At 36.5% G+C, this 25,125-nt stretch overlaps 1 protein-coding gene across 4 annotated transcripts in view; it reads right to left on the bottom strand.

The window, feature by feature from the left end:
* SPATS2 (spermatogenesis associated serine rich 2) overlaps nt 1-25,125 on the bottom strand; it is a 133,617-nt gene that overhangs the window by 15,451 nt on the left and 93,041 nt on the right. For all 4 annotated transcript variants that reach the window (XM_057701433.1, XM_057701431.1, XM_057701434.1 and 1 more), the window contains 6 exons: nt 23,820-23,899; nt 20,744-20,852; nt 19,566-19,615; nt 12,325-12,586; nt 10,955-11,122; nt 8,368-8,503 (listed from right to left, as the gene is read on the bottom strand). In XM_057701433.1, the coding sequence (XP_057557416.1) occupies nt 8,368-8,503; nt 10,955-11,122; nt 12,325-12,586; nt 19,566-19,615; nt 20,744-20,852; nt 23,820-23,831 (737 nt within the window). In that variant the 5' untranslated portion in view covers nt 23,832-23,899. The remainder of the gene's footprint in view (nt 1-8,367; nt 8,504-10,954; nt 11,123-12,324; nt 12,587-19,565; nt 19,616-20,743; nt 20,853-23,819; nt 23,900-25,125) is intronic.

The following is a 25,125-nucleotide window of genomic DNA, read 5'->3' on the forward strand; positions in this document are numbered from 1 at the left end:
GTAAGCACTTCTATTTTTGTTTGTTGTTTGTCATGTTACCCTCTATTGATAACAGCTATTGAACGGTCCTATGATGTCAGCCAAGCATTAAACAGAGGAATCTATTGGCTAACTGTTGGGATATTTTCTCAGAGAAAAGCCTGATGAATCTTTGCAATTTTTCATTAAATTCTTTACAAGTCTTTAAAATAGAAAAATGAATAAATGTTAAATTATATGTAGTGTAAGTGGCTGACGATTAGCTTTTGGTTGCTGATATTCATTCCAAAGATATTCATCTCAAATAAACAGACTTCCAGCTACAAAACAAGATGAAGAGCCAGGCCACCCCACCATGAGGTTCCCCTTTTAGAAGGCCCTGAGCGACCTAGATAACTGACCACTTAAGTGACCCTACGTTTCCTTCCCATGCTTTAATTCTCATGCTTATGTTTTAAATTCACTATTAAAGAATGAGCCTGCAAAACCGCAGGCACCCCACCTCAACTCCAATAAAGGCACGACTCCAGGTCCGTGCTCTCCTTAAGCACACTTTGCTGTGTGGTTCCAGGCATGCCACGTACCCTCCAGGACTTGTGAGTAATAAATCTCATTTTCTCCAAAATCCCCTGATGGTTGTTGCTGAGGTGCAACTAGCAGTCATAAGAGCCACAGGGGCCAGTCTGCCACAACACTGGCTCGTGGCGGGGTGGGGGACGCAAGCAGCACAGGGCCCAGGTGAGTGCCCCCAGGCATTCCTAGCCGATAGCATCACTAAAGATAGGCTGAGACCGACACAAAACACTGTAAGAACTTTCTTAAAAGTACATCACATAATGTATTACAGTCGTGTAGAAGAATGACTGTATTTTAGGTAATGAACGCTAAAGCATTTAGGGGTGACATCATGATGTCTGCAACTTCCAAATGGTTCCACAAACACACACACACACACACACAAAGCAAATACAATGATCACTGTACTATCCCTTCAACTTTTCTGTATCTTGAAAGTTTAAGTGAGGAAATATGTGCATCACAAAATAAACAGAGAGGGTGAGAAGAGTGCAAAAGTGGAAAGTCGGCTAAGCATAAGATAAACAGCAGAGGGATTTTTTTACAATTAAAAACAGTAACTTATTGTAATACAACTTTCTGACAATGAAGAAACTTAAGCTAAAGTTTCCAACTGTTCTAAGCTCTATGGTGGTCCCAGTAAGGATCTGCGGCCAAGAGATTCAAAAGTACCTATGGCTTGAGGTAAGAGTTTTTAGATGCCGTAACTACCAGCAATGAGTCCTCTCAGAGAGGGAAGAAAGGCTCATCATTCAGACTGCCAGACTTTCTGTTACCTTGCTCACTCCGTCCATGAGGGTATTAAGCTTGCAACTGTTCTGTCAAGGCTTTCCTGAATGGAAATACACCATGATGAGCATCTGATATACTGGACTCAGAAACTGGTAATGAAATTCCACTAAATACTGCTGGGACTCTGTTTAGAGAGACACTAGGTCTTATTAAGCCTGGGCCTTATACAGCATAGAGAATTTCCATATCCTTTCTTTGATCATGAAAGATGGTTTTAGATGTCTTGTCACTGTTAAGGAAGAAGAGTGGTAAATGTCTGAAAGCTCTCTAGTTCCTTCCCTGCTTAACAAGACTTTTTACCATTTTCACATTTCCTCAACTTATTCTAAAGCTTTTGCGTCATTTCGTGGGTCAGAATAGTTGTTCCTGTAGCATCACCATTCATATCTCTAAGATACATTATATGTCCATCATTTGAAGCGAGCCTTTTAATTAATATATTTAACATGTAGCTTATTGAATATAGCTATTGCCTTCAGTAATTCCTTGGAATCAAAAAGCTGTTAACTACCATTTGTTTATGGTTGTTGCATTGCAAAACAATGTTATAATAGAAACAACTCTGGCAATTCCTGAGCCCGCTAATTATTTCAAGGGTTTATACTCTAAACCACTCAATAATGTTCTTACAAAACATTTGTACTTGATTTTATTTGCTGAAAACCTAAAACCTATTTATTTTAATTCCACTAAAGCAGAAATCCAAGCCAAGCCAAGCCAAGCCAATACAAACACATTTATTTCTCTGAAGACACTTTCCCCATCTCATATAAAACAACGGAAAAAGACAATTTTCAGTAGTTTTTGTTAGCAGAGAATTAATGATGCTTCATGTGTTTCACAAAACTCCGTATTCCCAGCACTGGTTTTGCATGTACATACATCTGTGCTCAAAATAAAAACAAAAACCACCAGTGAGGCAGCCAGGTCATCATCTTGAGCTGAACAGTTGGGATAAAATTAATGGAAAGACCTAGCTTATTAAATCAAATTTGGATCTTATGAAAACTTGGTTCCTCTTTGTGAGGAGGCCTTTACAAAGCATGTAATGTAATTTTCATATTTCAAGAGACTCAAGTAACTTTTAAGAAGTCAGAATGTGGATATAAGCTGTTCTTGTGGGACAGGCCCTCAATGGAAAACCTTTCTTTCTGTTCTTTTCCAGTGGTCAAAAGCATCTCAGTTCTAAAGTAATACTAGAGACCATATGACTCAACGATATCTTACAATATGTTTTGGGAAAAAGGAACAGTAGCAATCTAGATCACCAAGAAGCTCACTGTTCAAGTTTCTAGTTGGTAAGGAAAAATAGTTGGAGTGTTACGTCACATAGTGAGAGGCTGACTAGGTCCTAATTTGAAACCGTGACTTGTTTTTTTGAACCTTCTCTCTGGATATGACAGCAATGTCTAAAGGGAGAACATGTGTGGACTAGGAAGGTGAAGACTGAAAAAATAAAGGCAAACAGAGATACCTGGTAAGATACAAAAAAGGAAGCATAATATAGTGGAAAAGTATCACTTAATACCAAGTATAACTTTAGGCAAGTTATTTTTTTTCTGTGCCCATTTTTTTCATCTATAAAATGAGTATAATATTACAAATGATACTGTTATATATAGATACTGGTATAAAAGTTTCTGACATACAACTGTATGTCAATACCTCAATAAATGGCAACAGCGATTATTCTAATTTCTGTACTCATGTTGATTTCTCAGTTTCAGCAGAATTATCTATTTAGTAAAATGCCCTCATATTACTCTGGTAAATCATTATACATTCCAGATCCATTATCTAGAAATTTTTTTTTTTTGTCACGCCTCGCGGCATGTGGGATCCTAATTCCTAGACCAGGGATGGAACCCATGCCTTCAGCAGTGGAAGATTGGAATCCTAACCACTGGACCGCCAGGAAAGTCCCTTTTCTTCTTTTTTGACATGGACCATTTTTAAAGTCTTTACTGAAATTTTCCTTCTGTTTTATGTTTTGGTTTTTTGGCCGAGAAGCATGTGGGATCTCAGCTCCCTGACCAGAGACTGAACCCGCACCCCCTGCATTGAAAGGTAAAGTCTTAACCCTTGGACCACTGGGAAGTCCCTAGAAATTCTTAAATAAATACATACACATACTAACACAGTGCAGGCAGTTATACAGAGGTGAATCAAAGATAACTTTAAGTGAAAAGAATACACTACAAAATTACAATCTCACTATGATTACATCTATGAAGATTACATATGCTTATATGTAAGGGATACAAAGGAAAACAAAAAATAAAAAATTAATTACGTGTTACGGTGGTAGAGTTATATTGCTTCTATTTTTTTTTAAAAACGATTGCTATAATTAAGGGAAATATAGTAAAAATAAGAGGAAATAAAGGAAATTTAAAAAAAAAGAAAAACAAAATTCAGATTCCTTCATCAAATGCTTTCACTCTAGTTCGGCCTCTGACTCATTTCTCACTACTTTCAACTACAGCCCCTTACCTCTAGCTACACTGTGAAGCCCTACATGTCCCTACTATGCCTTTGCTTATATCATATTTCTTAAAGGATCCCCACCCTTTCTGCCACTGTAAATTCCATGTGTCTTTCAAAGCTTGATAATGATTCATTTCCTCCAAGAACTCTTTTCTAATTGACCCCCTCAACCTTTCTCTAACCTTTCTCATAAAATCTTCATGCCTTTCCCACAACTAAGATCTGACCTGAAGAATATCTGAATTGCAAGTCACTCCAAATTGTAACTTAAGAAGAGTGATTTAGGCCCTTATGAATTACAAAATAAAAAAACATTGAATATTTTGGATGGAATGTTCCTTCTTATAGTTTTGTTTTATTGAACTAAAAAAAAGTCCTTTAAAGGCGTTCATAGGCTCAGTCAAAATCCTGGTCCTCTTCATTCTAATCCTATTCTATAGCAACCGAATTCCTTAGTCCCTAAATTCTCCTACAGAGGAGTTTCTCTGTTACACAGCCTTTAAGCGGAGAAGGAGATAATGTATGAGATATGCACCTTCTTCTCAAGCTTTAGTAGGGAAGTGAGCTGTCAATGATGGGTGGGATGGAGATCCTAGGTTACTGGGAGTCAGAACACATAGATTCAGATATTGAGTCTGCAACTTATGATGTCATGTTAGGCAAACAGCTTAACCTAAGACTTAAATTCCTTTTAATAGTACAGTAAAATTGGACTTCCTAGGTGGTGCAGTGGTTAAGAATCCACTTGCCAATGCAGGGGACATGGGTTCGAGCCCTGCTCCAGGAAGAGCCCACATGCCACGGAGCAACTAAGCCCGTGTGCCACAATTATTGAGCCTGCGGTGTAGAGCCTGTGGGCCACAACTATTGAGCCCATGTGCTGCAACTACGAAGCCCATGTGCCTAGAGTCCGTGCTCTGCAACAAGAGAAGCCACGGCAACGAGGAGCCCACGCACCACAACGAAGAGGAGCCCCGCTGCCCGCAACTAGAGAAAGCCCATGTGCAGCAACGAAGACCCAACACAGCTAATAAATAATAAATAAATTTATAAAAAAAAGAAAAAATAGTACAGTAAAACTTAAAGTCCCCTCTTCACAGGACAGAAATCTGGATGAATAAAGCAGATAGTATGATTGAATATGTTTGGTACTGTAATCTTTGTATGTTATTTAGTTATTTTCACAGATGGTTAAAGAGTTAGAATTTTAAATCAAAGACTATCGAGAACCATGGAGGCAAGAACCAAGATATCAATGTACTAAACATGTAAAAACTGAAGAATAATTTAAAACTAAAGAGTGCTAGGTACCTTTCTGATAACACATTATAACAGTAGCCCAATTCCTTTATATCTATGGTTTTCAGACATTTTTGAAAGTGCTTTTGTTCATAAAATGATCTTCTAAATTTTCAGCATCTCTATAGATGGACTTTAAATTTAAGGATCTAAAAGGCTTTGTTAAGACTAGTGATAGTTTGGGACTTCCCTGGTGGTACAGTGGTTAGAGATCTGCCTGCCAATGCAGGGGACACAGGTCGATCCTTGGTCCAGGAAGATCCCACATGCCATGGAGCAACTAAGCCCATGAGCCACAACTAGAGAAAGCCTGCACACAGCAACAAAGACCCAACACAGCCAAAAAAACCCCCAAAAAACAAAAAACAAAAAAAAGACTAGTGGTAGTTTAATATAAGAAGAAAAGAGAAGCTCAAATAAAAGGAAATAACTTTTCTAAGGTGAATGAGGAATCAACCAGGAAAAATTTGTCTTAAGCACAGGCTTACATTGACTTTGTTGTAGAATCTCAATTTTCTTTCTCCTTTTAATAAGTACCTTTTAACTTTCAATAAAACAGAAAGTTTATTTAAAAGTCAGGCTGAGTGTGTATTCTGTTGGCACTTTTCACCGACACATATGACAACCATACAAAGTAGTTTACACACTCGAGCTTCATGTTCTACTTCATATCCTGCTCCTCAACAACCTTAAACTTAAGTCAACTGGCGCTCCAACAATGTGTCAGACAAATTTTATTAATTAACAAGAAAAGTAAACCTGGGTCTAGAGAGGATTATTACTGGATCGCCACTAAGAACTGATTTGACGTTTTTACATTCTGGAAAGCCTCTGCTTTTACCTTCCCACAGGTAAATGTCAGCTTTCATTTGGCCTCAGTGGGAAAGCAGTTATCTGTATAATTCCCCTAGTGCCCCGTCAGGTGTAATGTAATCTTACTGTTGCAAATTTGGTAGAATGCTTTCCTTTTCTTTTATATGAACACAAAAAATGGCTTCCTAAGTGACGTTAACTCCAAGCTCTGGTTAAGTGCCAAAGGGAGTTAGCTCACCTGCCAATTATATCTTGAAGTAACAACTACAAGGTGCATTGAAATAAGCCAGTTTAACACCCAGTCAGCCAAAGAGAAGTCTTTACACCAGCAGGAAAGGGCAGGCAATCTCTTTCCTCAAGTTAAATTGATCTGGTTGCTAGGCCTGCTAATCAATCCTAAATACACAGTTTCTAGGCAGGAAACCATTTCATTTGTCATTTATTGAAGGAGGCTCCCCCGGCTGGGTTCCAAGTCAACAAGGACTCACAAATCTCTCTCCCGGAACTGTATTTCCTGGTTCAGTCTGGTTCTGAATGGAATCAGATCCTGTGGCTAAGTAATCAGTAAACTAAACAATCAGTTACCTAGAAAAGTTTCCAGGGGAAGTTAAGAGTTTATTTCAGGTGAATTTGGGAGAATTGGTTGCATTTAAAAAGATACATAGAGATATATATATGTAAAAAGATATATATATAAAAGACATAAGAGACCATTATTAGGCTGGAAAAGTGGTATTAACTAGCATATGGAAGAGGAAATGTGTATGTTAAGTTTTGAGATGAGTAATCTGGCTAGAGCAAAAATGTATACATGAAAAACAGAAGATATGACATTGAATTTCTAGCTATAAAACCTGAATGGGGAAACTTGGGATTGAGGACAAAGCATGGGTAGACCAGTAGATGAATTATCTACCCTAAAAGTAATTTTTGGTTCCTGGAACACTCTACACTTTGCAAATAATAAAAGCAGAGGTCAGCAACTTTTTGGAGGCTTTATTCTACATCTTCGTTAATTCACTTCCTTCTTCAACTCCACAAAACAGGAGGACTGAGGCTACCCACACTTCCTCTTATCTTTTGTCTGATGTGGCATGAAGTGACCAGACTAAGTTTGTGAACAGAGACATGGTTGAATATGACCTCAGGGAACAGCCCACAGACAGGCAAGAAAATGGATGGATGGTTGGGAGGAAGAGTAGTATAGGTTCTCTCTATCCATGAAAACTTCCTCTCACATTTCAGATCCAAGCAAGTCTTACAGAGAAGCAGAATGGACAGTCTTAAATCCCCAAATATCAACCTAGGTGTCTGTCTTCCTATCATTTTACTTAATTTGGTCCTTAGGTCCTTTTCCATTTTTAAAAAAATTTATTCATTTATTCATTTCTGTATGTATTGGCTATGTTGGGTCTTTGTTGCTGCACATGGGCTTTGTCTAGTTGCAGTGAGCGGGCCATCAGTAGTTGCAGCACATGGGCTCAACAGTTGTGGCTCATGGGCTCAGTTGCTCCGAGGCATATGGGATCTTCCTGGAGCAGGGCTCAAACCCTTGTCCCCTGCATTGGCAGGCGGATTCTTAACCACTGTGCCACCTAGGAAGTCCCCTTTTTCCATTTTCAAAAATACCCTTCTAAAATGCAAATCACCCCCTGAAAGGAGTTATGGTTTAAAAATTAGTTACCACTTTACTATCTAATAGTTAAAACAGCTTCAGGGTTCTGGAAAAAAAGTAGAATATATTTCTCCTCCCAAAGATTCTCTAATCAAACATATTTGATAAACAGCATAAGCTCCCTCTTGTAAATTCACAAAGCACATTAGCATTGAAAAGGCATTAAGAAGTTCCAGTAGCAAAAAAAATGTAAGTATTGTCAATCCTCTTTAACTACTAAACCCTATTTCCCCTACAGAACACATATATTTTAAGATAGAAATTTTAAAAACAAGCTTAAAAACACACAAAATTAAAATAAACCAATGATTAATAATAGGGCACAGAAGAGACCATTAGGGTGGGGTGCATTAGGAAGGATGAAAGAAAGTAGGAAAACAAAGACAACTTTTCTACTTTATAACTTTGTTAAAAAACATCATGTCATTGGTTACAGATTCCTGGTTTAAAAGTCAGACCCTAATATAAGAATGCATGACCTATTCTATCATTATTTGTCCCTTTCCCAACAATGTTAACCTTAGGCCCATTCCTAAAGCATTATGAATTCTCTCTACCACTGATTCCCATGCTGTTACCACAAGCAGAATGAAGCAGAAAGCTAAACGTAGCATAGGATTTTTAAGTCTTTCTCCACTATGTAGAGTAGTTAAGAGTTAGGAATTAAAGAACTTGGTAAATGGCTAGTCATCTTTTATTAGCAATCATTTTTGTGCTATTGATAATATAAAAAAAACTTAACTTACCAGCTCTGCAATTCAGCAAAAGCTTGTTTCATTTTCTTAATGGAAGCATCCATCTCTTCTTTAACTACAACTCGATATCGTGCAAGAGACACTGTGCAGCGCTGGAGGTCTTTCACAGATTTTTCAATGTTAGAACCTTGAAAAAAACCCCAATAAAAAAAGTAGCATAGGTGACTTGAAAGTTGGATCTGAACACCTAAGCATGTAACGTAACAAATGTTATGTGGACTAAGAATGCTTCCTAAATGGCCGCCCTCCTCAACAAAAAACTGATGTTTTCATAATTTTTTTTTTAAATAAGTATCCTGGCCAAGATGGAGTAATAGGAATTAGATTTACCCTCCTGTCTTAAAAAACTTCAGATACACACAAAATATATGAAACAATGGTTTTCAGACATTGAACAATAGGCAGTACTTCTCACCTCTCCCCTCACCTCCCCCTCCACCGGGAAAACAGAAACAAAAGAAGTGAGGCCTATGATTGCCCCAACTTCCTGACATAAGAGAGTTTCCAGGCTGCAATGCAAGGAGGAGAAATCCTAAACCGAGCCTGGAAGTCTCCCTGAATTGAGGGGACAGAGTTGAGAACTCAAAGAGGCCAAGGTGGCTAGAATTCTTAGGGTAGAATACTGGAGAGGAGAAAGCTACACAAAAATGAAAAAATTGTACAAAGATCTACAGAGGATTCTGAGTGCATGGGTGTGCAGAAACTACTTCAGGGAAAAGAACCACTGGGAAGGAGCAGGTGGAATAATCCTCAGAGCTCACCCAGACCAGGAATAGTTCATGTTCACACCAGCCAGAGTGGGGGCACCAGGCAGAGTACTTAGAAGGGTATTGCCTCAGTAATTAGCTCTAGACTAAAGGCTGCCCTATTTCCATCTAACAAAGCTTAAAAAAGCAAGCTTCAAATTGTTTCCAAATAACAGTCCCAGAATAAGTCACAAGAATATTTAAAGAAATACAAAAATATCTAGCAATCAACAAAGTGAAATTCAAGTCTGGCATCCAATAAAAAATTACTAGAGGCAGAAAAATATGACTGATCCATAATGAAGAGAAAAATTAATGAACAGAAACAGGTGCAGAAATGACACAGATGTAGAATCAAGAAGGTAAGGACATCAAAACAGCTAATATAACCAGATACCATATGTTCAAGAAGGTAGAGGAAAAGCATAAGCATGTTAAGGAGAGATACGGAAGATATTTAAAAAGACCCCAAATGAACCTCTAGAGATGAGAAAAAACAAAAACAATGTCTGAGATGAAAAATATACTGCATGGGATTAACAGCAGATTAAAAACTATTAAAGGAAAAAGATTAATAAAATTGAAGATAGCAATTTTAGAAACTATCCCAAATGAAATAAAACACAGAGAGAAAAAGACTAAAAAAAAAAAAAAAACTATTTGAGTAGGTACCAAATTTTCAAAACTCTAAATAATAGGATTTAGTAGAATACAATTCACCATGTAGACATTACAAAATTGATACAATTATCTCTCAGTAGTACAGTTTTGAAGCATTGTATGTGGGTAAGCCAACACTGCAGATAAAGATGAAATATATTCACCTACCCAACACATTTTAACCAGTTTCTGAGAGTTCTATTAACCTTTTTATATTCACCAATGTCAAAGTTATTACAACTGGTAGTTGGAATAACTGATCTAACAAATTTACAATTGCCAAGATACAGATTTTCAATTTTTTATTTAAATCCTTCCTCATCTCAACGTGATTTCTTTTAAAATCTACCTAAAAGCTTTTAAGCCCTGTGCCTTTATTTTTGCTTGACTAAATAGTCTCAGACTTGCCTTTCCACACCAAGTTAAGGGTTATGTCAGAAGGATGAAAAAGGAGAACTTCACTAATTAAACTTGGCTCATGTGGAGTAAATAATTCAATAAAGAGCCACTGGTTACAAGTGTTTTTACATTTCTCTGCTTCATTCGTTCAGGTGAGTGGAATGCCATGCTTAGATGTATGGCAGAAGGGCTATTATCTTTATCTGTTTAATTATTGGCCAATTATTTACATAACTATTATAGTTTTAAAAAAAAAAGCAGACAGCTACCATCAGTCAATACTAAGTAAATGCTTAAGAGAAAATGACCTTGTTTAAAGCTATAGTCTGACAGGTATCAGTAAAAGCATGAAGTTGTGAAGAGAAATTAAATTATTTCTTTAAAATGTCATTTCAGAGATGGCAGAGCTTTTTACTGTTGAGTCAACCAGGAGATAAAAATGAAGGAAATAGCACAGAAATGCTGCAGTAAAGCAAATAAAACAAACAGGTTAATGTTAGCAGAAAAGTCATCCTGGCAGTAGAGTTTGACTTCCATCCAAATAAAGGATCCCTATTACTGCAGCAAGTCTGCACAGCATCTAAACTACTATCAGACTTCAACTGTGTACACAAAATAGGGGAAAGGCTGGATAGGCTTTGCCTGGAAAACAGAAAAAAGTACTACCTGCTGCCCCTTCTGAAACCTTATGTATGAGAACAAAGAGATAATTTGCCCTCTTTAGCTAAAAACATAGATTTTTGTTTTCTCTTAAAAGAAGCCCTCTGATTTACCTAGCTTTTTGTTGGTGGAAGAGAGTGGAACATTTTCCATGCCTAGATTTGAAAGCTGAGGTCTTGAGAGAGATCTGGCAGCATGCCTATTTTGTTGAGAATTCTGAGTAGAGTGCATAGTCAAAGACCTGGACTCAAAATCTGAGACACCATTCTCCAGCATGGATCCTGTCAAAGAAAGAGGCCAGGATTTTAGAGCACAATTTAGGGGCAAATCAAGCAGTCTTAAGTATACACAAAGGAAAAAGGTAAAAATGTGGCAAACGATGTCTGTTAAAAGGTTATGAACAGAATCAACTGACAAAATAGAACAAAGAGCAGAGTCAGTGAGGCTATGAGTATTGTCTGGCTTAGCCCTAAATGGCATCCTAATTGAAGAGGATTCTTTATTACCCCATCTCCTGATAGGCTGGCTCATCACCAAGTACCATGGTAACTTCCTTGTAGTTTTGGGCACAAGGAAGTGAAGAGAGTCAGTATCACCACCTTCTGACAAGCTTCTGTAAGTTATGTTGAGGAAAAGATTTTTACACTGTCCCAGGGAAAGAAGAGTTTTAAAAGCTTTAGGGAATAGACAGGGCAAAGAGTTAGGAAATGAGAGGAAAGAAAGCTAGTTCAGAAAAAAATGGAAGCCACTGACTACCTTTGTTTTGTTTGAGGTGCTACGTTTTTCTCTAAGTCTTTTTGTGTGTGTGTGCGTGAACTAATCAATAAAAAACATGTGAAAAGTACAGCATAATTTTTAAATTGGCATTACATTTATAAAGCCAGCAGCAACAGAGCAAGGGGAACCGGATTAACAAGTAATTAAAAAGCCTATTTTAAAAAATATATTCCCAATATCTTCCTAGCATGCATCAAAATGGTTAATGAAACAAACTGCACAAGATATCTGAATTTACAACTAACACCAATCTTAATTCTTTACTATAAAACAAATGTGGGACTATAAAAACCAACAGTCTACTTCTAATGAAAGTCATGGGATTACAGTTATGCTTATATTATTCCTCACTGTGTTGGGTCTTAGAATAATAACATCAGCATCAACTCATCATTTTCCTTAATAAGTGTGCAATTAAAAAAACATCGTGAGGTCACCTTCTGTAATCTCTAAGTACTATGGGACTATTAAATTAGAAGATTTCCACAAGCCTGATTTAGACTAAAATTAAAATATGAGACAATGGAACAAGAATTATATTTTTCTAGGCCTTTGATAATTACAAAATGTGACTTTCACATAAGAGGTAACAAAAACTAAAAAGTAAACAACAACTAGATTTAATTTATTGATTGCTTTCTCAACCAGGAACCCCCTGTATTTTTCAATAGAATGGAACTTTTCAAAGACCTGTTAATATACTCACCTGTTCTATCCAGCATATCTTGTGTGGCAGATTCAGAATCCTCCAGTTCTCTGGCATCTACTGAAAGTGTCTCCATACCTTCACTGAGTGAGTCCACAGACTCAGTATCATTGATGGCACCGTTGACATGGTAACCATTAATACCACCTTTCTCTGAGGAAGGCGCAGACTGCTCCTCTTGAATGGAAACCGATTTATTGGAATCTGGGATACTGTTACTTGGTTCTGCTGCAGGTTTTGGTTTGCTTTTCTTCTTTTTGTTCTAATGGTTATTAAAGATTTGGGAAAAAAAGAAAAGAAAAAGAAGACCCCCACAATCCAGAGAGGTAACTCCAGCTACCCAAAGGCAACCAATGTTACCAATTTCTCTTTTGCTCTTCCAGAAACTGAACACATTTTTGTATGAGTTGAACTACTGACTAAAATAACTACGTAAAATACTTTGGATAAACTCAAACACATAAAAATAAAATATTAAAGCATGGCAAAACCCACCATAAGAAAGATCAAAAGATAAATTACAAAATGTGAAAAAAACTGTGTAATATATACAAAGAGCTAAATATAGAGAAAGAGCGCTAACAAAAAACAAAACAATAACCCAACAGAAAAACTGGTATAGGATATAAACATATGGAATGAAGTGGAACTTCAGTCTAACGAAGACAAATTAAATCTGCATTGCAGAGGATGCTGCATCAGAAATCTGTCTCCCCACCCAGACAACAATTACACTGGCAGAATCTGTCTAACTATTTTGGAACTCTGGAGTCTACTGAAGGCTTATAATTTCCAGGAGAAGACTTGGATGATAAATTGTGGTTAATTTCAGATCTGAACACAGCAACAGATACCCACCCCCCACACCCAGCTAGGGAACAGGCAGCTGTGCACCTGTTCTTGGAGCAGCTGGCACACAGCCTGCGCAGGCAAAAAAGATCCTATCCTTCAAATATCTGGGATCTGTGTTGTGATCACTGACTGCTGCTTTTGATTACAAAGGTACAAAGAGGCAGGCGACCACTGTAGTTGCACCTCCTCCCACTGTTGCAAGCCCCTCCCCCTCTGGCTGAAGTGACCCTCAGGGAAATTAAAGGGGTTGTGCCCTTCCTCTCTTCATTTTTCTTTATTCCCTTTCGGAAGCCAGACATCTAAAACAACTGCATATATGGAAAAAATGTGAAACTAACTGTGCATGACCAGGGAAAAGCTCAGAAAAGACCTGAGAAGACCTTAAGTTTATACCTTAGGCTGACCCTTGGTACAGAGACACCTTACAACAATTTTAAAATATAATAATAACAAAAAACAGCAAACCTGGAGAAAGGAGGAAAATCTGATTTCCAGAGTCATCAAACTCAAATGCCTAGTTTTCAACAAAAAATCCCAAGGCACACAAACAAACAAGAAAGTGTAACCAATACAAAGTTAAAAAAAATAAATCAACAGAAACTTTCCCTGAAAAAGACCTCTTGGGAGATATACTAAAGACATTTATTTTTTCATCCAAAGATTCACTTTAATTATGTAAACTTTGATTCTTAATATGTTCCTAAGCTGGAAATTTCTGTAAGAAGAATTTTTTTTCCTCAAATGCCTAGTGCATTTTTTGGTTTTGATTTTGTTTTTAAAGACTTTAAAACAACCGTCTTAAAGATTATCAAACAACTAAAGGAAGATGTGGGGAAAGTCAAGAGAACAAAGTATGAACAAAATGGAAATATGAGACAACCTAAAAAAATCAAAAAAGAAATTCTGGAGCTGAAAAATATGATAAATTAAATTTTTAAAAAAACCACCAAAGGGATTCAAAGGCAGAAGAAAGAATCAGTGAATTTGAAGATAGTACACTTGAAATTATTGAGTCTGAGGAAGAGAAAGAAAAGACTGAAGAAAAGTGAACAGAGACTAAGGGACATTTGGGGCTCAATCAAGCAAACCAACATATGCATCATGTAAACTGGAGAAGGAGAGGAGAGAAAAGAAGAAAGAATGTTTGAAGGAATAAGGGCTGGGACTTCCCTGGTGGTGCAGTGGTTAAGAATCCGCCTGCTAATGCAGGGGACACGGGTTCGAGCCCTGTCCGGGAAGATCCCACATGCCTCGGAGCAACTAAGCCCACGCACCACAACTATGGAGCCTGCATGCTAGAGCCTGTGAGCCACAACTATTGAGCCCACGTGCCACAACTACTGAAGCTCATGCGCCTAGAGCCTGTGCTCCACAACAAGAGAAACCACCGCAGTGAGAAGCCCATGCACCTCAATGAAGAGTAACCCCCACTCGCCACAACTAGAGAAAGCCTGTGTGCAGCAGTGGAGACCCAATTCAGCCAATAAATAAATATATTTTTTAAAAAAAAGAAAAAATGGCTGAAAACTTTCCAAATTTTATGAAAGACATGACTATAAACACCCAAGAAGCTTAACAAACTCTAAGAGACGGTGATACACAGTGTAATCAAACTTTCAAAAGACAGAGAGAATCTTGAAAGCAACAGGGAAGAAGCTATTTGTCACACACATGAGGCCATCAATGAAATTATTAGCAGATTTCTCATCAGAAACTTTGGAGGCCAGAAGGCAGTAGGCAGACATATTCGAAGTGCTAAAAGAAAAAAACTGTCAACCAAGAATCCTATATGTGGCAAAACTGTCTTTCAAAATTGAGGGGTAAATTAAGACATTTCCAGATAAACAAAAGCTGAGGGAGTTCATAACCACCAGAACTGCCCTGCCAGAAACGCTCAAGGGAGTCCTGTAACATGAAATGAAAGAACACTAGATGGAAATTTGAAGGCATATGAAGGCATATGGAGAAATAAAGAACTTGATAAAGGTAAAATACATGAGCAATTACATAAGCTAGTATTATTGTAACAATGGTTTGTAACTATACTTTTTTTAAAAGATTAATACATTAAAAAAAAAAAAAAAACAAAAAAACCCAACAACTATCAGTCTAAAAGCTAATATTACTGCAACTTTGGTTTGTAACTCCAGATATTGTTTTCTACATAATTTAAGAGACTAATACATTTAAAAGAATTATTAGTTTATACTTGGGGCATACAATGAATAAAGATGTAATTTTGTGACATCGACAACCAAAAAGGGTGGGGACGGAGCTGTAAAGGAGCAGAAATTTTGTATGTTATTGAAGTTAAGCTGGTATAAATTCAGAGTGTTATAACTTTAGGATGTTAAGTGGGATTCCCATGGTAACCATAAAGAAAATAGCTATAGCTTATAAATAAAGCTTATACATAAACGAGACAGGGATTTAAGCATTTCACTACAAAAAAATGATTAAACACACAAAAATACAGTAAGGCAGAAAATCAGGGGCAAAAAAGTCTAAAAACATTGAAAACAAATAGCACAATGAAAGAAGTCCCTCATCAGTCATTACTTTAAATGTAAATGGATTAAACTCTACAATCAAAGACTGAGAATGGTAGAATGGATAAATACATATATCCAACTATATGCTGTCTACAAGAGACTCACTTTATACTCAAAATCACAAATAGATTGAAAGTGAAAGAATGGAAAAATATATGCCATGCAAATAGAACCAAAAGAGAGCAGGGATGGCTGGACTAACATCAGACAAAAATAGACTTTAAATAAAAAAAGCTTACAAGAGACAAAGAAGGACATTACACATTAATAAAAGATTCAACACAGAAAGAAGACTTAACAATTAGAAACATTTATACACCTAATGACAGACCATCAAAATATATGGAGCAAAAACTGACAGAATTGAAGGGAGAAACAGTTTTACAATAATACTTGGAGACTGCAATATCCCACTCACAGCAATGGACAGAACAACTAGACAGAAAATAAAAAATAAAGGATTTAAACAATACAACAGACCCACTAGATCTAACAGACGTATACAGAATTCTCTACCTAACAACAATAGAATATATATTCTTCTCAAGTGCACGTGCGACATTTTCCAGGATAGACCATATGCTGGGGCACAAATGAGGTCTCAACGGATTTTAAAAGATAGGTATCATACAAAGTGTCTTCTCTAACCACAATGGGATAAAGTTAGAAACCAATAACAGAAGGAAAACTTGAAAATCTATTATATTGTGAAATTTAAACAACACATTTTAAGATGATGACTGGATCAAAGAAAAAATAACAAAGGCAATTAGAAAATACTTAGAGGGGCTTCCCTGGTTGCACAGTGGTTAAGAACCTACCTGTCAATGCAGGGGACACAGGTTTGAGCCCTGGTCCAGGAAGATCCCACATGCCTCGGAGCAACTAAGCCCATGAGCCACAACTACTGAGCCCGCACTCTAGAGCCCGTGAGCCACAACTACTGAGCCTGAGTGCCACAACTACTGAAGCCTGAGTGCTTAGAGCCTGTGCTCCACAACAAGAGAAGCCACTGCACTGTGAAGCCTGTGCACTGCAATGAAGAGTAGCCCCCACTCGCCACAACTAGAGAAAGCCTGTGCACAGCAACAAAGACGCAGCGCAGCCAAAAATAAATGTTTTTTTTTAAAAAAGTGCAAAAAAAAAAAGATGCTAAGGGTAGATCTTAGGAGTTCTCATCATGAGAAAAAAAATTTTTTAATACCATTATGGCGCTGAATGTTAACTAGACTTATTGTGGTGATCATTTCACAATACATATAAATAGTGAATCATTATTTTGTACACCTCAAACTAATATGTTATGTGTCAATTATACCTCAATTAAAAAAAAAGAAGTAAAATATAAACTCTTCATTGGCAAATTAGTCCAGATATTGACTTAGAATAAAAGCCAAAAAAAAAAAAAAAAAAAAAAAGAGTGAGAGAGAGAGATCTGGAATGGTTAAGATGGTAAATTTTGTGTGTATTTTACCACAGGAAAAAAACATTAAAAAAACTGCACTATAAATATCATTTTTCAGCTATTGGATTAGCAAAGTGCAAAATGCTTCATAACACTGTAGGCTTGAGGGTATAAAGAAACAGGCATTCTCACATATCACTGTGGGAGTACAAAGTGGTACGTAGTCTCTATGGCAATTTGGTAATACTTATCAAAATTACAAATACATATACACTTTGAACCAGCAATTCCACTTCTAAGAGTTTATCCTGGTGATACTAACACATGCAAAACAATATGTGTACAAGGTTATTCACTGAATGATTGTTAATAATAGTAAAGGATTGTAAACAACCCAAATGTTGATCAATAAAGGAATGGTTAAGTAAGTTATGGTACATCTAAACAGTACGATGACTATACATTCATAAAAAAAAACACGAAAGCTCTTTATGTATACACATGGAATAAGCTCCAAGACAGATTACATGAAAAAAAAAAAGCAAGCAAAGAGGAGAATACGTATTCATATTTGCTTCTATATATATATATATATATATATGCATAAAATATCCTGTAAGATACATAAGAAATTGGTAATACAGTTTGCCTCTGGGGTGCGGAACCAAATGGCTGGGAGCTATCCCCAGGGATAAAGATGTTTCAGTGTATTAACTTTTATAGCTTTGAATTTTGAGCCACATGAATATATCACCTATGCAAATACTAAAATTAAAACAAATGAAAATCCTTTACCTTTTGTCAAACCACTCTACTAGCAATACTTAATTCTACTTCTAAGGCTAGACTGACATAACTGAATTAATTTTTCCCCAAAGCCACTGCATGGCCCTAATAGGAATATTATTGGGGGGCTTCCTAGGTGGCGCAGTGGTTAAGAATCCGCCTGCCAATGCAGAGGTCACGGGTTCGATCCCAGCTCCAGGAAGATCCCACATGCCGCGGAGCAACTAAGCCCGTGTGCCCAAAAAAAAAAAAAAAGGAATATTATTGGAACTCTAGATATAATTTTTTCCTCTCCACAGCTCTCATCTCTATTTCTCTTAAATACTTTCTCCCATGTGAACTGGCTAAGTTTCCACATTAGTGTTCTACGTATGTAATACCTGTCACAGTAACTGTTCATGGTCATATCCTACTGAACCAATCCCAACAGTTAACTGGATTGGATTTGGGGATTTGGGACTGCCAAGCTGAAGCCATTTTTCCTTCTCCAAGTTTTAAGAAATTTATGTGACTCCAACACATACTCTTCCAGCTTCATGCATATCTCATATCACTAACAACCTATTATCCTGGGCCAATAAATTAATAGGCTGGTGTTTTCCAGAACACACACTATGTTGGGTGAAAGCAAGGGGTGAAAGTTAAGCAAATATTCAAAGCTTACAGGTATGGAGAGCTTCAGGGGAATCTGTACTAGCATTAAGTTCTCAGAAAAAATTCTCAAGGGTCATCAGGATCAAGCCTGGTTTAATCAAGACTTAACAGAACTCCTAATGAAGTGATTTAGAGTCATCAAGAAAGCATTCCAAAACTCAGCACTAGTCTAATATAGACCCCAAAGAGATTTCATAGAGATACCTGACAGAAATTCACACTTCAAGTGCTTCCTAAAGGAACCAGATTTAGAGAAAAGAGCTATGGGAAGCATTCTGAGGCCAGCTGGTATCCTTTGGGGAAAGCATTTTGGTTTTAAGTGGATAAAGAGAACTAATATGTTAGATACTATATTAAGTACTTTCATTTGTTAATATTATTTTCCTATTTTAGAGAGGAGCAAACTAAGGCACACTAAATTTAAACAATATTCCCAGGAAATAAAGCCAGTAAGTAGTGGAACACGATATAAATCCAGTTTTGGATGACTCCACAGGCCAACTGCCTTCTGCCTCCCTGACCTGGACCATAAGACTCCTCTGCATAGCTAATAGCAGCAAAGCCCCTCTTTAGGCTTTAAGCCAAAGCTCATTAATATCAGAGATTACAACACAAGTGGTCTGACCTAAAAATCTGAACTATTTTTACTGATCTAGGATGTGAATTATGTTGAAAACCACTGGACTAGATCACTTTCTCTAGAGGATCTCTGCTTTCCTTGACATGCCCTCTTGTTTCATCCCTGCCTAATATTAGTATACCCTCCGCAACTGCACTATGGCAGAGTCATTCTGCTTCCTGCCTAAAATCACATGAAGAAGATTGTGTGGTACTCTATGTACATAGCTGTGATTCAATGTCATAGAAGAAAACTTTTCTTAACCAGGTAAACTGAAAATGCATATGTAAATTTTTCAAACATTTTTGCAGAGCCTAAATTTTTTTATAGTACAAATATTGATATCACACTTTAAAATTTAATTCATTTTTACCTTTTTCTTGCCTGTTACTGTCCATTCTTTGAGTACTTCACTGGCACTACCTGTAAGAGAAACCAATTACAGATTTTTTCTCCTACCACATGCACGCTAAAGCAGGAATTAATGTCCCTGAATTTTGTAACTGCTGGAAAATCTCCAAAGTTTCAATAGGAAAAGTTAAGGTTCAAGTCTCTAAGCTGATGTAGTGAGATAATCATATCATGCTTATCTTTTAGAATATCTGCCTATTTAGATCCCCTTCTCCATTTAGTTTCCTCAGTAAGTTCTTCCAAGAAGAGACTAATGTAGCCTGACCATTTTGAAGATTCTTCTATTTATACAGCTTTGACGGAACACAAAGATGACTGGTTTCAGCCCAAGTATGGCATCCCCTCTCCTCCAGAAGATAACACACCACCTTGGCTACACTGTTTCAGAGAGAACTGCATTACTACCCTAGACCCAAATGCTAACATTATAAAGAAAACAGATTATGACAAAGAAAAACCTTACAGTATTTGGACCTGTTTATTCTATACTGGCAAATTCAGAAAAACAGAAACAGGGAAACCTATTCTGCTGTCGCTGTCACTGTTCAAAGATGTGACAGCTTTAGGCAGTTTTTCCCAAACAAGTTATGTGAAAAGAAGTTTGTAAAACACTCCTCAACTCTATAAATCAGAAGGCTTGGATAAACCTATCATTTTTTGTATGGTAGATAAGGAAACTCAAACCCATATATTTGAATCACTTGCCAGAGCCAAACTAAATGGTACTGAAGCCTGAAAAAGGATGTTAAGTCCCCGAATCTGCCATCTGTGGCTGAGCCACTGGACCACTGCTTTGTCACTGTTTCTTAAATTCTTATTCAACCCAACTCCAATCAAGTCCCTTATACCACTGGACACCTAATTTCTTCTTAATTACCACTAGAGAACGCTCTGAATAAAATTGAGTCTTCTCAGTTTGTCTCTTGTTCCAGGTATTACATAGCTTATGAATGAATTATTTCCAGGGCTGAAAGAGGGAGCTTTAAGAGATATCTTTAAAAACGGCATGGTATGTTATGTTATCATGGGGTCTGCTATATCATCTATGAAACACCAGATTGCCGAATGAATCTTATAGAATGCTGAAGCAAATTCTATTTGAACAAATATGAACTTATAAAAATACTGAGCTAGGATTACCTTCCATGAATGCTTGTACTGTTTTGTCCACACAATTATCAAAGTGCTGCAAAACCAGGATAATTTCATTGTTACTCTTATTGGGAACTATTGCACGCACTGCATTTATCTGGAAAAGAAGACAAGGTCATTTAATTTTAACATCAGTAGGTCAGCGGGAAACTGAGGTCTATTACAGAGAATAACAGAAAGGGTACCACTGCGTTTTTCACAAGTGTCAGCGAGAGTACATACAACCATCTCACTGGGAATGATTAATAGATGAGTGATAACAGTACATAAAAAAATTAATTTCAAAACTTAGAAAAGCAGAACATTTCTAGAAACACAGATCTGTGCCAGATTTTATTTCAAAAAAGGGTGGTTTAATTTAGGTTTCAGGTATTAATTTAGTATCAACATTTCCTCATTTTTAGCAAACTGTAGAGAAAGGTGGAAAGTTTAACGAACCACCAGTAACTTAAGATTTTTTTATAGCATTTTTCAAAACATTTACTTCATATCATTTAATTGTATAATAATGTTTAAAGATAATTTAAATTATTATAAACTATTTCAGCCATATAAAACTCACTATATGACAGCCAGTTTAATGAAATAAAATATATGCAATTGAAGTGCCCAAGAGGTCTCTCATAAATCCCATTTCCCTCCTCTCCACACAGGTTTCTACCTTGAATTTGGTTATTTCGATACATGTTTTTGTACTTTTATGATGTATGTGTGTATCCACAGGTAATACATATTACTGTTTTGCATTACATAAATATTATATCGTACGTGTCTATATTCAATTTGTTTTTTCATGTAACAATTTTTTTTAGATTTATTTTACATGTTGATAAATGCATTTCTTATTCATTTAACTGCTGCCCAGCACTTCCATTACATGAATATAGCCAATTTATTCATTCTCCTGTTGATGGACATTTACATTCTTTCCAATGTTTGGGTACTATGAAAACTGCCGTAATAAATATTCCTATGCTTATGCTTACTTGCTGAATACTCAGTACCTATGACAATGTTCAGCAAACTGTTAAAAAAAAAACCCACCACCACCACCACCAAAAAAGGGCCTCCTGTGAACAGTGAGAAGATGCCTCTGTTGTATATAACCACTAGTAGAATTCCCACGCAGTAGGGGATCTACAGATTCATTAGAAATGCCAAATTTCCCTTTAAAACAGATATGCCAATTTTGTCAGTTATTCCTAAGGTATTTTATATCTTTTGAGATTAAAAATATATATTTTACAATAATTACATATTCTGTTTTCATTTTTGTATATCAATTTTATATCCAGCTATTTTGATAACTTCATTATTCCTAATAATTTGTTGCTTTCTTGGTTATTCTATGTAGATAATTGTATTGTCTATAAATAACAGGTTTTTTTCTTCCTTTCTAATCCTTATAATTTTCATTTCTTGTCTTGCTGCACAATGTGAAATTGGTTATTTCTTCAAGAAGACCCAATTCTTTTTGGTAGGGTGTGGTAGTTAGAAACCAAGATCTAAGAGCTAGGTGTGTTTATTACTACTAGGGAGTCATTTTTTCTAGGTCCTTTCATTGCATAGAACTAGGAAATTTTGTTTTTTACAACATAAGTTCATATTGACATCATCAGTTCAAATATAATATTAAAAGGCTTTTTTTTTTTGCCACGCCACACAGCTTGCGGGATCTTAGACCAGATATTGAACCCAGGCCATCAGCAATGAAAGTGCAGAGTCCTAACCACGGGACGGCCAGGGAATTCCCCAGCTATACATTTAAAATGATATATGCTATTTTTCATTCTGTATTTGTAAGCACTGTATATTAGAAATGTTTTCAGGGTATCTAGTCAGCCATACTGCTTGAAAAGGAAGTCCTTTTATAGATGAAGAGAAGTAAAGTATCTTGTTTAAGTAACCAGCAGAATCTGTATTAGAACCTAAGTCTTTTTTAGTATGCTTGCTTTCATATCATTCTATACTTTTTTTTGTTTCAGGCTTAATTAAACAATAAGATTTAAAACCATACAAGTGGGAAGGTATATAATATATAATCCAAAGAGGGCGAATTTGTAATACACATTTTTGAGATGAGCAAAAATCTTAGCACTGATCACTTGAAATGGGCTCTAGGCAAAACTTACAGACTCAGTGATAAAGGTAAAATTTCGATAACTTAAAATGCAGAAGTGTTTATATTACTGAACCAATATATATCTATGACTCCATAATCAACAATATACTTTTTAAATAAGACAGAGAACACACATAAAGCTTTTGTTTTATGTTCTTCTCAATATATCTCATTAAAGGTTATATTACTAAAAACAACCTTTTCTTCCAAAGGTATTTACTTAGAAAATTTATTTCTCTTCTTGCTCTAAAGTCTCCAGGACTTAAAAATCCTCTTCAAGTGAAAGGTAAGATCCTGGGACTTCCCTGGTGGTCCAGTGGTTAAGATGCCACACTCCCAATGCAGGCGGCCAGGGTTCAATCCCTGGTCAGGGAACTAGATCCTACATGCATGCCACAACTAAGAGTTTGCATGCCACAATTAAGAGTCCGCATGCTGCAACTAAGATTCCACATGCTGCAATGAAGATCCTACATGTGGCAACAAAGATCCCACATGCCACAACTAAGACCCAGCACAGCCAAATAAATAAATAAATATTTTTTACATAAATAAATAAAAATAAAAAATAAAAATTGGGTTGTCTTAAAAAGAAAGGGAAGATCCTACTCAGGTTGTTCCTTAAAGAATGTTGCCAAATTAGATATACAGTTAGTCATATAAATATTCTTATAATGTTAATTAATTAATATTAAGATGTCTTCAAGAGAATTTAGAATAAATATATGTATATGGATACATGCCAAGAAAATTGTTTACACTTATCAAAGGCTCTGACTCTTCAAAATCTTCATGGTAGTTACTCTCTGATATACAGTGGCATTCATACAGTTTTGTTCTTAAAATTTCACTTTGTTAACGAGTTTGTGTTGCTATTGATTTTATTAATACCCAAATTTTAACAAGACATTCAAGTTTCCTATCCACTGTAACTAGTCATACCTTCTCTTTCATGTTCTCAAAAGCTCCTCCCTGGGCCAGTACAGTGTTGGACTGCAAATCAAAAATGAATCCTGATGAATCTGAAAGAATGAGAAGGAAAAAAATATATTCAACATGGTCCAAAGCTAACATATAATCCATCCTGCAAAATGGAAGGGACAATACTAGCTGCTTTTCTCCCATAAACAGCTAATAAGAACTTCGTTGTTATTTTGTAAATTCTATTATATAGATAACTACATTTGCGTTAAAATTATAAAATTAAATTGAATTTCAATAGACACTGTCACAGCTTGAAAAAAAACATTAAATACATCAACTATATTAGACTGTCTGGTAATCCTTGATATCTTTGTTAACTATCCTATCTTAACTTAAAAGGCCCCCCTTAAAATGTTGTAAGTAAAGAGCTCAAGGTAAAATTTAACACTAAAAAAAAAATCTGAAAATGTGAGAATGAGAGCCTCTGTAACATTAATAACACCACCACATAAAAGTACTTTCCATCTTCCAGACTGCAACACACACACATTATGAATACATTTGTTTGTGTTTCCAGTATAATACTTGATACAGCAATGTACCTGGGTTTACACTACCAGCACAAATGGGAAAACTTAGTTCAATGTAAGTAATTACAGAAAAGAGTTTGGCTTCCCTGAACTTACAAAGCAAAGGTTATCTGTGAATTTAATCAGTTTCTTTACTGGTGGCTATATGATCAACAAATTACCTCAGCTTTAACACTTGATGGCTTTGTATGAATCTAATGAAATGCGATCCTAGGAAATGGTTAGAGTGCTTCTCAAATCCTGATGTGTATACTTATCATCTGGGGAATCTCAAGTTAAAATGCAGGTTCTGATTCAGGAGTCTGGCATGTGGCCTGAGATTTTTACTCCCAAGCGATATCAACATTACAGATCTATGCACCATACTTAGGAATAGCTTGGGGGTTAGAATTTCAACAAAGCAACTAAAAGGGGAAATTTTGAGAAAAGGGGTTGCTGTGGTCTGAATGTTTGTGGCCTCCCCGCTCCAAATTCACATGTTGAAACCCTATTGGGATGGTATTAGTAGGTGAGGCCTATGGAGAGTGGAGTCCTCATGAATGGGATTAGTGATCCCTTTTTTCTTTTTTTAAATTTTATTTATTTATTTATTTGGCTGTGGTGGGCCCATTAGTTGGGGCGTGGGCTCTCTAGTTGTGGTGCACAGGCATAGTTGCCCCTTGGCTTGTGGGATCTTAGTTCCTGCTTGCGGGATCTTAGTTCCCCAACCAGGGATCGAATCCACATCCCCTGCA

This window comes from Hippopotamus amphibius, chromosome 12 (genome assembly GCF_030028045.1).
Source record: "Hippopotamus amphibius kiboko isolate mHipAmp2 chromosome 12, mHipAmp2.hap2, whole genome shotgun sequence".
NCBI lineage: Eukaryota > Metazoa > Chordata > Mammalia > Artiodactyla > Hippopotamidae > Hippopotamus > Hippopotamus amphibius.